Below are 13,092 nucleotides of genomic sequence, written 5' to 3' on the forward strand. Positions count from 1 at the left end.
TATATGGCCAATATACCACGGCTAAGGGCTGTGTCCAGTCACTCCGCATTGCGCCATGCAGAGAACAGCCCTTAGCTGTGGTATATTGGCCATATACCACACCTCCTCGGGCCTTATTGCTTAAATATACATGCTCTTCTCTGCCAATTTGAAACTGTTGTCCACTTGTCTGTTCCATTTCCTTAATATGTTCTAGTTCGCAGTGGCAATCAACACCCATACCCCCACACTACAACCCTCCAACCCTCCTGTTGCTGCACAAGAACTGTCTGATACAGTGCCCAGCCGACCAGCTACACCCTCATCCTCAACCAAGTTGAACCCCAGATATCCCCCACCGCCCAGGAGACCAGTTACACCCCCATCCTCAACCAAGTTGAACCCCCAATAACCCCCCCCCACCCAGGAGACCAGCTACACCCCCATCCTCAACCAAGTTGAACCCCCGATATCCCCCACCTCCCAGGAGACCAGCTACACCCAAACCAAACCAAAGAAGATGGAGAGAAAGGTGATAAAGATGGGGAGAAAGTCCTGTCCCCCTCAAAAAACACTCCAACCTGCTGATCATAACACAGTCAACCCCCTGCCAAGAAGGCCAGCATCCCAGAGTCGCCTCTTCATTGTTGACGTTGAGACTGGTGTTTTGCGGTTACTTTTAATGAAGCTGCCAGTTGAGGACTTGTGAGGCGTCTTTTTCTCAAACTAGACACTCTAATGTACTTGTCCTCTTGCTCAGTTGTGCACCGGGACCTCCCACTCTTTCTATTCTGGTTAGAGCCAGTTTGCGCTGTTCTGTGAAGGGAGTAGTATACGGTATTGTATTAGATCTTCAGTCGCTTTGCATTTTCTCGTATGGAGTAGCCTTCATTTACCTTTATTTAACCAGGTAGGCTAGTTGAGAACAAGTGCTCATTTACAACTGCGACCTGGCCAAGATAAAGCAAAGCAGTGAGACACAAACAACAACAGAGTTACACATGGAATAAACAAGCGTACAGTCAATAACACAGTAGAGAAAAGAAAGTATATATACAGTGTGTGAAAATGGCGTGAGGAGGCAATAAATAGGCCATAGTAGCAAGTAATTACAATTTAGCAGATGAACACTGGAGTGATAGATGTGCAGATGATGATGTGCAAGTAGAAATACTGGTGTGCAAAAGAGCAGAAAAGTAAAAAAAAACAATATGAGGATGAGGTAGGAATATTGGACGGGCTATTTACAGATGGACTACGTACAGATGCAGCGATCGGTTAGCTGCTCGGATAGCTGATGTTTAAAGTTAGTGAGGGAAATATAAGTCTCCAGCTTCAGCAATTTTTGCAATTCGTTCCAGTTATTGGCAGCAGAGAACTGGAAGGAAAGGCAGCCAAAGGAGGTGTTGGCTTTGGGGATGACCAGTGAGATATACCTGCTGGAACGCGTGCTACGGGTGGGTGTTGTTATCGTGACCAGTGAGCTGAGATAAGGCGGAGCTTTACCTAGCATAGACTTATAGATGACCTGCAGCCAGTGGGTCTGGCAATGAATATGTAGCGAGGGCCAGCCGATTAGAGCAAACAGGTCGCAGTGGTGGGTGGTATATGGGGCTTTGGTGATATGTACTCATGATATACTGTACTTCTGCCAGGTAAGCCTACAAACGTAAGTGCACAGGTCGAGAGAAATGTGAGTGATCGCCATGACAGACATTGACACATTCAATACCGCCTTTCAAACTTGTCTGCATCTAGCTGATCTAGTGTAGTCTTTAGTCCAACAGTGGTAAACTAGAGTTTCTATTGGACAAATCCAGGTATATATATCTTAGTTTGTTCCGTTCTGTTTGCTTCCATTTAAGATTCTTTTTCAACAGAATCGGAGGAATGAATACACAAACCCAGTTCACTTTCATAACAGCCATATATAAACAGCATGATCCCTTCCCTTTGATCGTTGGATAGTTTCTTTTCCCTTGGCTTGTGAACTTGAGTGTACAACGCATTAGCTGTCTGTGACCAGGCGAACAAACCTGTCCAAGCCAAACCTTCATATCATACACAGCCTACGTTGTTGTCACCATATTAGCTAGCATCAAGTCAACATAGCGTTAGTAAACCCGTTACAATCGTGCAGTACAGTGTACAGTTAGCAAGTAGTTTAGCAGGTGCACCGGCAGGCCCCATGGCAATACCTTTATAAAACCAAATGCTAACCTTGACTTGGTAGAGTTTCAGTGTTGGATAGCCATAGCTAGCTAGGTAACATAGCTTCACTCTCTAATTGAGCCGGCTGTTTGAATAGGCTAAACTAGCTAGCTGCATTTGCTACCTGTGAAAGTTCAAACCATAGCTCTCTCTCTCTCTCTCTTGCTTCTCCTTCTTTTTTGAATAAATTAATTTGGTCAAAACTGTTCAATTATTGTCTTTCTCTCTCGTTGAGTCAACTACTCAGCACATTTTATGCAACGCAGTGCTAGCTAGCTGTATCTCATGCTTTCAGTACTAGATTCATTCTCTCATCCTTTGATTGGGAGGACAACATGTCAGTTCATGCATCAAGAGCTCTGATAGGTTGTACGACGTCCTCCGGAAGTTGTCATAGTTACCGTGTAAGTTTATGGAAGGGGGTGAGAACCACAAGCCTCCTAGGTTTTGTATTGAAGTAATTGTACCCAGAGGAGGACAGAAACTAGCTGTCCTCATGGTGCTACCCTTCAGAGTGCTGTTGAGGCTACTATAGACCTTCATTGCAAAACAGTGGGTTTTCATTAATTATTTGGTGACGTGAATATATTTAGTATAGTTTTATTTAAAAAGGATAACTTTTTTAATGTTTCACTATTTTTATTTTATGAAATTCACTGAGGACGGTTCTCCCCTTCCTCCTCTAAGGAGCCTCCACTGGGAGGTTGACCTGAAATAATTTAGGATTTTGCACTTGCCTCTTTCATTGGAAATCCTACTTCTTCTTCGGAATTTGGTTGGTGGATCGCATCCAACTTTTAGTTGCATACAGCGCCACCGTACTGGTGTGTGAGGCCATTCACCACCTATCTACATTACATTCTCGATACTGTTGTTTGATACGATAATACAACATTTGGAAAAAGGTCAAGGAAAAATGCCCTGACAACTATTAGCACTCTCTAACAAAAACAGCACCCATTCCACTATGTAACCCTATCTCATCCTACTCCAGACCAAAGGTCCGAAAGGACATAACACTACCACTCAACACCCCCTGCAGCTGTTCTGCAGTAAATCCTTGCAATCTCAAATACTTCTCTTCCGCTGCCTCCACAACCTCTATTTTCTGTGACTTTCTATCCACTTCTGCAGTATAATTGACAACCATGGCTATAAATGCTAAATATTCCACCTTGCTGAAGCTCATGTTCTTCCCATCACTCTCTCTTGGTCTCTGCCTACTCACAAGAATCCTCTCAGGATCCCTCACCCTGTACACATCATCCTCTACCACTCTCTTCACTGCTTTGGCATAATACATTTTGTGTACTACTCTAACCCTGGCAAACTCAGTCTCCCTTTCTCTCACTGGACACCTCCGATCTCCAGCCCCCACAACTAACAACATACAACTTTCTCCACCGATACCACACATTCCTTTACATTGACAATCCTGGATGTGTGAGTAGGTACTGTCCTCATTGAACATTAATTTGTTCATCATAACCCATTACACCATTACAAGCAATCTTCATATAATTGATTAAAATGCCTTCATTTGTCATTTGTATGGCAGGCTCAATGGAAACAAAGATTAAAAACTGATGCTTTTTGGCTGCATGGCCTTCATCAGGGAGTACAAAGATACAATATCCTCTTTTGAACAGCATTTTCCAATCAACCCTGATTTGAAGAGGGATTGGTTACAGAATTCATTGGACAACACCTAGCAAACAATACTATAAATATTACAAGTTGAAATGCTGTAGACATGTTATCAAAATGCAAATTAAGGCCAGAAGCATCAAACCCCCCCAAAAAATTATATAAATAAAAATATGACTGGGCAAAGTGGTGAGGATAGGAGAGCCATATATTTTATAGTACACTAGATCACAGCTAACAAGGACCAGAGCAACATAGCTGAGGGAAATAAAGCTTTATGTCCACTAGATGACAGCAAAGGGGCCTCTCACAACTCTACAGGAATGGTGAAAAATGTATATCTTCATTTAAACCAGGATACTTAACTTAGTGGCCTGTAGTATGTAAATCCCCAAACTTTCACTTCGGTTTAGCTGTTTAAAACCTCTACAGGATTGGTGGGTCCCCCGTGGGACGGTTGAGCTAACATAGGCTAATGTGATTAGCATGAGGTTGTAAGTAACAAGAACATTTCCCAGGACATAGACATATCTGATATTGGCAGAAAGCTTAAATTCTTGTTAATCTAACTGCACTGTCCAATTTACAGTAGCTATTACAGTGAAAGAATGCCATGCTATTGTATGTTTCAAGTTATGAACTTGAAATTGTATTAATAAACCAATTAGGCACATTTGGGCAGTCTTGATACAACATTTTGAACAGAAATGCAATGGTTCATTGGATCATTCTAAAACTTTGCACATACACTGCTGCCATCTACTAGCCAAAATCTAAATTGTGTCTTGGCTGGAATAATACATTATGGCCTTTCTCTTGCATTTCAAAGATGATGGTACCGTCCCCTTTTCTAATTGAGGACGGAACATGATCAGTACGTATAGCTTGTTTGAAGGCTGGGTTGCAATGGTGTAAGGACTTGTAGTGCCTTGCCATGGGGTAGTCTTCGTTGCCTACCCATATGGCGTACTTGTGTTCCGCTAAGCAGTCTTGAAGGCGTCTCTATGTCTGTATAGAATACCTTGCACTGTGGACATTCCAATCTGTAGATGAGTGGTTTTACAGTTAATTAAATGCTTGTCTTGATACTCCGTTTTGTGTCAACAAAATACTTTTTCTGTGCAATGTTTCTGCAATGGTTACATTGGTTGCATTTAAAAGAGCCCCTGGGTTTGTGGTCTAGCCAAGTGTTTTGAGAGTCACAAGGAAGGTAGCTGTAGACTAGTTTGTCATTTAGGGTAGGACATCTCTTAAAGCTTATGACTGGTGGCTCTGGGAAGACTTTGCATAGTAGTGTATCACTTTGGAATGCATACAGAATAATAAAAGAAAGAATAATAGTCAGTATTTTTGTATTAACCACAATCCTCTAAAACAAGATAAGAAATGCAAGGTGATTAAAACCAAATACTTCTAATGAGTTCAATCATTAAATTTTCTCTCTCTTTGGTTATTTTTCTGAAATAGTCTTACATTTTGAGCAATACATTAAGTTGGATTTATTCTTACTTTTTTTTCAGAAAATTAAATGAACAAATTATTTAAATGACTTGCATACATTTGTATATATGTATATACATATATTTTTTTGATGCTGCCTTTTACATATACTGAAACCCCCAAAAGTTTCAGTATAAAAACACCAATATATAGGTTGAGTGTTTCAGAGCACTTAATTTCTATGTATTAAAACACTTTAAAGCACTTTACATTCAAACATTCAGACACCCTCCAAACACCAGATATCAGCTTACTGCCTGCCTTCAAGGATATCTACAGTACCTGATATCACAGGAGCGACAATAAGATTATCAAGGATCTCCTTCCCCTGAGACACCCTCATCGAGTGGGGTTACGGCCAGGGTTCAGCCAATATTGACGGCGACTCTGGAGCAATTAGGGTTAATTGCCTTACTATATTTTTACTTTTCACTTACTGGCCCAATGCTCCAAACCACCTGACGCCCCAATATTACAGTATAGCTTTGTTGGAACTGGAAACATTTCACTGCACCTGCAATAACATCTGCAAAATGTGTGTGTGCTACCAATAATATTTGATTAGATTAGATTTTTGACTAGGTGCACTCGTTTCTATGGTTTCATTACACAACCATGCTGTTTTGAGACTTTCTACTTTTACAGTGTAGTTTCTCACAGCGGCCGTCCCTAATCTCTGCTAAGACCCCGCCATGGGGAAGAGACAAATAAAACACTTACCATGTTCTCAAAAGGTCAAATTCTATACAATTAACACTACTTTATTTGGCATTAGCCCTACTCTGAATCCCACATTTTAACACTTTCAATGAATCTAGTTTGAACAGGTTTTTGGTGCTTGTCACCTTGGCCGTGTGGTTGATGATATCAGTCAGAGATGGTGTATTTCTCCCTGCCCCCGTTTTCTATCATCTTTGTTTCTCTGCAGCCCCACCGCATCCTGTCTAGCTTAGAGACAGAGACCTTAACTACACGTCTCCATAAAGAGAAATAAACATAATTGATCAAACCCCTTGTACCTTAAAATGATCTTATGAGCATTTAATCCAATTAAGATGCTATTGATGAGCTTGTGGTGTTGTACTTAATGAACACATCTCAAACACTAAGACCCCATCTCTCTTACCCTCCTGTCTATGCATGGCAACCACACTTTCCAGCTCTGTCTAATCCTGGCAAATCATAATTACCACACCATTCAAGCGCTTTAAAATGTTTTCCAATGGTTAATACATTATTTTATTTCTGACTCTCTCTCTCTCTAGTGTCTCTCTCCATCTCAACTGTCTCTCTCTCTAACTCTCATTGTGTCTGCCTCTCTCTCTATCTCTATCCTGTGAAAGTGAGAGGAGAGGCCATATAATGTTAAAATGTCAGCATGCAGCTCGAAAGTCTATTCAGTATACATTGTAGAATCGTTAGGTAATTTAGCAGACACTTTCATCCAAAGTGACTTACAGTCATGTGTGCATACATTTTACGTACGGGTGGTCTCGGGAATCAAACCCACTATCCTGATGTTGCAAGGGCTACGCTCTACAAATGAGACATGGAAGACTATGCTCCCCTGAGAACTAACAGACGGGCACTTTGATAACAGGTCAGAGTTGGAAGCCGTCCTATTGCCTCTGACCACAGAACAACAGGCGTCATTATCTGTTCTGTTCATTTCCCTTTCTGTTCAGTTAAAACTGTTGAGGTTAAAGGTTAGGCACAGGAGTGCTTAATTTGACTAGCTACCTAGCACAGATCTGACTTATTGGCCGATATAAGTTTTTGGGAATTATTGTGAAACTGTATGTGGTTATCTTACCTATTTTAGTTGAATACACATATTGTAAGTCACTTGATAAAAGTGTCTGCTAAATGTGGGTGCAGGGGACTGAGAGCATGGTTTGTGGTGACAGCTTTCTTACTTGAGAAAAGCTGTGCGGAGAATGAAAGCGACTGACCCATATAGGCTACTGACAACAGAGAGAACAAATAAGCGATAACCACACGCTAACATAGATGGCAATAGAGAAGCGTACATGCACACACACGCACGCTAACACACGTACACAGACAATATGGGGGTGTTGTGGGGGTTGATGGAATCCATGTAAGTTGACACGTTCATTTTGATACATGTATTTGTGTAGTTTTACTTGAGCTAAAGCAACCACAAGGCTCCCACTCTCTCTCTCCGTTTGTGGGTGTTGTTTTGAGACTAACACCAGGGCCTTATTCAAAGAACCTTGCAGAGTGATGTACAGAAGAGGTGTCTGTACAGTAAGTTCTATACAACACATTTCTATCAGGACCACACCATGCTCATAGAAAGAGACATGCTACTCTGATCTGATAGAGGCAACACGTGTAATAACTTTCTAATACAGTATTGAAAAGATGTAGCAGCTGCACCTTTTTATAGCATTTTCTTTTGAACTGCATTTATTAGTCTTGAAACATTAAATATCATTTACCATTCTCTCTAACGGACATTAACACTCAGTAACCTCCATTGTAAATGTACCTAATACTCCTTCAGTAACCTCCATTGTATCTAAATAATACCCCGGCCTGATACCCTGGTCTTCAGGCAGTTTTCCTTTCTATCTAATGCATCACATTTCATAGGCTGATTGAAAATATGATGCAATAGATAAGCAGCAGGTGATGGCTTTATCAATCTGTCATCTAGAGCAGGGTTACCAACCTCGGGTGCACGTTTAGTTTTTTGCCCTAGCACTACACAGCTGATTCAAGTCATCATCTCATCATCAAGCTCTGTTGAAGTTTTCCTGGGAGCCCCAGGACTGAGCTTGCGAAACCCTGATCTAGAGATACACCCGAAAATCCTGTTCAAGTGTCAAAACACCTTGATATTCTATTCAATGTAAACACATGAGATCAACTAACAATCAACCACAACAAGTATGACAATTGGATACTTTTTCCATCACTGCTTTATGAAAGCAAAAATCTTTACATTTTATTACACATTTTGGGATTTACTTTTCTTTACATCAGTTAATCTTACTGTATGGCAAGTCATGCTACAATGCTACTTTTACTGTACTGCAACACACACCAGGTTAACTTCTGAAGGGAATGAGAGAGTCAGACACCGGTACAGTTATATGCAAATATGATGTTGATGATACATTCAGCACTGTATGTCTGATTGTGCCAGAGTAAATTATTAGTTTAAATGTTAAAACAGTTATCTGTAAGGTCCCTCAGTCGAGCAGTGAATTTTTAACACAGATTCAAACACAAAGACCGGGGAGCTTTTACAATGCCTCACAAAGAAGACCACCTATTGGTAGATGGATAAAAATATAAAAGACAAACATTGAATTATATCCCTTTGAGCATGGTGAAGTTATTAATTGCACTTTTGATGGGGTATCAATACACCCAGTCACTACAAAGATACAGACGTCCTTCCTAACTCAGTTGCTGGAGAGGAAGGAAACTGCTCAAGGTTTTCACCATGAGGCCAATAGTGACTTTAAAACAGTTACAGAGTTTAATGGCTGTGATAGGAGAAAATGGAGGATGGATCAACAACATTGCAGTTGTCCACAATACTAACCTAAATGACAGAGTGAAAAGAAGGAAGCCAGTAGAGAATACAAATATTCCAAAACATGAATCCTGTTGCAATAAGGCACTAAAGTAAATCTGCAAAAAATGTGAAGTAATTAACTTATTTCCTGAATAAAAACCATTATTTTTGGTGCAAATCCAACACAACACATCACTGTGTACCACTATTTATATTTTCAAAAATGTTTGTGGCTACATCGGCAAGGACTTGGGAGTTTATTAGGATACAAATTAACGGAATAGAGCTAAGCACAGGCAAAGTCCTAGAGGAAAATCTGGTTCAGTCTGATTTTCAAAACACTGGGTGACAAATTCACCTTTTAGCAAGACAATAACCTAAAACAAAAGGCCAAATTTACACTGGTGTTGCATACCAAGAAGACATTGAATGTTCCTGAGTGGCCAAGCTACAATTTGGACTTAAAATCTATGGCAAGACTTGAAAAAGGCTGTCTAGCAATGATCAACAACTAACTTGACAAAGCTTAGAGAATAAGAATGTCCAAATATTGTACAATCCAGGTGTGCAAAGCTCTTATAGACTTACCTAGAAAGACATAGCTGTAATCACTGCCAAAGATGCATCTACAAACTATTGACTCGGGGTATGAATACTTGTGTAAATGAGATATTTCTGTATTTATTTCTGTATTTAATTTTCAATAAATGTGAAAACATTTCTAAAAACATATATTTACTTTGTCATTATGGGGTATTGTGTGTAGATGGGTGAGGAAAAAACATCTATTTAATCCATTTTTTATTTTATTTAATTACACAACAAAATGTCAAATAAGTCAATTGTTATGAATACTTTCTGAAGGTACTAAGTGTACAAAATATTAGGAACATCTTCCTAATATTAAGTTGCACCCACTTTTGCACTCAGAACAGCCTCAATTCGCCAGGGCATGGACTCTACAAGTTGTCGAAAGTGTTCCACAGGGATGCTGGCCCATGTTGACTCCAATGCTTCCCACAGTTGTGTCAAGTGGACTGGATGTCTTTTCACACTGGAAAACTGTTGAGAGTGAAAAACCTAGCTACATAGCAGTTCTTGACAGACTCAAACCGGTGCATCTGGAACCTACTGCCATACACTGTTCACCCTGTGAATTTGCATACCCCCCCAATTCACCCTTTGCATACCCCCCCAACAGATCCACAGATGACCCAATCTCTATTGCACTCAACACTACCCTTTCCCACCTGGACAAAACTAACCCCTACGTGAGAATGGTGTTCATTGACTACAACTCAGCGTTCAACGCCATAGTGCCCTCAAAGCTCATCACTAAGCTAAGGACCCTGGGACTAAACACCTCCCATTGCAACTGGATCCTGGACTTCCTGACGGGCCGCCCCCAGGTGGTAAGGGTAGGCAACAACACATCTGCCACCTTGATCCTCAACACGGGGGCTCATCAGGGGTGCGTGCTTAGTCCCCTCCCATACTCCCTGTTCACGCTTGAGTGCGTGGCCAAGCACCGCACCACTCCAACACCATCATTAAGTTTGCCGATGACACAACAGTGATAAGCCTGATCACCGACAACAATGAGACAGCCTATATGGAGGAGGTCAGAGACCTGGAAGTGTGGTGCCAGGTCAACAACCTCTCCCTCAACATGACCAAGACAAAGGAGATGATCGTGGACTACAGGAAAAGGAGGGCCTGACCACTCCTCCATTCTCATCGACGTAGCTGTAGTTGAGCAGGTTGCGATCTTCAAGTTCCTTGGTGTCCACATCACCAACAAACTATCATGGTCCAAACACACCAAGAGAGTCGTGACAATGCCTTTTCCCCCTCAGGAGACTGAAAAGATTTGGCATGGGACCTCAGATTCTCAAAATGTTCTACAGCTGCATCGTCGAGAGCATCCTGACTGGTTGCATCATCGCCTGGAATGGCAACTGCTCGGCCTCAGATCACAAGGTGCTACAGAGGGTAGTGCGTACGGCCCAGTACATCATTGGGGCCAAGCTTCCTGCCATCCAGGACCTCTAACACAGGCGGTGTCAGGGGAAGGCCCTGAAAATTGCCAAAGACTCCACCCACCCTAGTCATAGACTGTTCTCTCTGCTACCACACGGCAAGCGGTACCGGAGAACCAAGACTAGATCCAAAAGCCTTCTTAACAATTTCTACCTCCAAGCCATAAGACTGCTGAACATGTACATATGACCTTAATTACCTCGACTACCTCGTAGATGGGAGAGACAGGCTGGTGATGAGATCAGGGGTGTAATCATTAGTCCAAACAATTGCAACTAAAACAACAGGTTCTATTGGACAAATTCAGGTACGTCCCTCCCTGTTCCTTTTGCTTCCGTTTAAGAAAGGTTTTACAACAGAATCGGCGTAATGAATACACACCAGAGGGCTGCTGGTCTGGTTGAGTCTATTCTCTCCTCTGTACCAAGACAAGGTCACATCTTTCCGGTTCTTCACAGATCACACCACTGAACAGCTGGAGCTTTAGAGAAATGAACCATTTGTTCGGATGGAGAAGTCTTGCCAGACTGATGTTCATTCTGCTATATTTTGCCATTGATGGTATGTTTATTTTATTCTTACTGATTTGTTGCACTAACTAAAAGTGTATGTGGGAGATGATAGATAAGTAGCCTAAATATTGTTATATTTGTTGTTCAATGTTTTAATTAATAACTTTGGAAATTTAAAACATTTAGGTCTATTTTTGTACGATTCCTGACAAGGAAGCCTAGACTTGTGCTTAGAGCACAGACCAAATGTGAATTTCCCTAACGGCATTCCCAACTTAACCAACTATTATTGGTTCAGGGGCCTCTTCTATCCGATCCACAGCAATACTTTTTTGTATGTTTTTTTACTTTGTCTATTTTTTTGATAAATGTTTATTCATTTCATGTAAAAAATGCTTCCTTAACACTTAAAGAACAACTCCAGCACTTTTCAATCTCATTTTCATAATCTCCAGCACAATATCAGTGTCAACATATGTGAAAATGGCACGTTCCTATGTTTTGTCCCCAAAAATATGAAGTGTTTGCGGTGACGTGGGGAGCAAGAAAATACCCTCCCTTTGCCTAGAAACTCGTTGCAGGTTTTGAAAATCACTGTTTATGATTTTTTATCCTACCCTGTGATGGAACTTTCTTCTTGTCTTTTAAACCACAGATCATAGAAATGCGATGTTTTCACATATGTAGACACTGGTTTGGTGCTGGAGATGATGAATATAATGTTGAAAAGTGGCGGAATTGCCCTTTAAATAGCTTCCACCCAATATGAATACAACCACTGTCACTGGGCAACTGTTATTGGTTCAGGGACCTCACCTCTAGCCTAAGTACCATTCTCTTAGCTAACATTCCACTCGTTACCACTCCTTGTCATTGCCAAAAGGACTTGCCTTTTGGCAATCTTCAAATGTGAACATTCTTTCATTAATGAGCTTGAGAAAATCTGAAGATTTGATCCTGATTCTCTAACAACTCACAGCTATCCTCCAATCACAATGTTTATGCAAAAAAAGTTAATTCATAGGCTGGGCAATTAATCCACCATTCGTAGGCTAGACTATATTAGGCCTAGCCTACTACAGTGGATGTAGGTGACCACCGCCTGTGCTATGCAAGCCAGAGACAAAAAAAATGTTGGGGTCTGACGCACACTGTGGGACAATGAATTTAAGTTGAACTTGAACATCGTCAAATGCGTCATGTTTATTTAAATGTGTAATAAATCAAATATAGTGCCTTGGCCGATTTAATGAAACCCCTGCTGTTGAGGTAGACAATAGATCTTAACACAGGGAATCTGCGACTCCCCACCGAGCTCCTTCTTGGAAATGGCAAGTTCACTTTCTCATCCATAAAAGCAGATCAATTGCAAGTGTAGTGCTATCCTGCAGCTTACGTCAGCAGGATGGGGACCTTTTCATTAGGAGGGACGTCGAGCATGGATCGCTAAAATAATGATTATGATCACATTTCCTCAATTTAAATATTAGGCCAATGGGGACACCGACACATTTTTCAGCCTGGCACGCGTGATCAGTGTAGCCTTTTATGGTCTAGACTTTTAGGGTGTGTGTGTGTGAGTTCGATAATTCTCTCTATGTCCATTCGGAAAGTTTCCTAAAGTAGCCTGTCTAGACAGATAATATAACT

At 41.1% G+C, this 13,092-nt stretch overlaps 1 protein-coding gene across 1 annotated transcript in view; it reads left to right on the top strand.

Annotated features, from left to right (window-relative positions):
• The window catches only part of LOC129856135 (SLAM family member 5-like), a 37,771-nt gene that overhangs the window by 1,194 nt on the left and 23,485 nt on the right, over window positions 1-13,092 (top strand). The window contains exon 2 of the mRNA XM_055924239.1: window positions 407-511. Within this exon, the coding sequence (XP_055780214.1) occupies window positions 407-511 (105 nt within the window). The remainder of the gene's footprint in view (window positions 1-406; window positions 512-13,092) is intronic.

This window comes from Salvelinus fontinalis, chromosome 5 (genome assembly GCF_029448725.1).
Source record: "Salvelinus fontinalis isolate EN_2023a chromosome 5, ASM2944872v1, whole genome shotgun sequence".
Taxonomy (NCBI): domain Eukaryota; kingdom Metazoa; phylum Chordata; class Actinopteri; order Salmoniformes; family Salmonidae; genus Salvelinus; species Salvelinus fontinalis.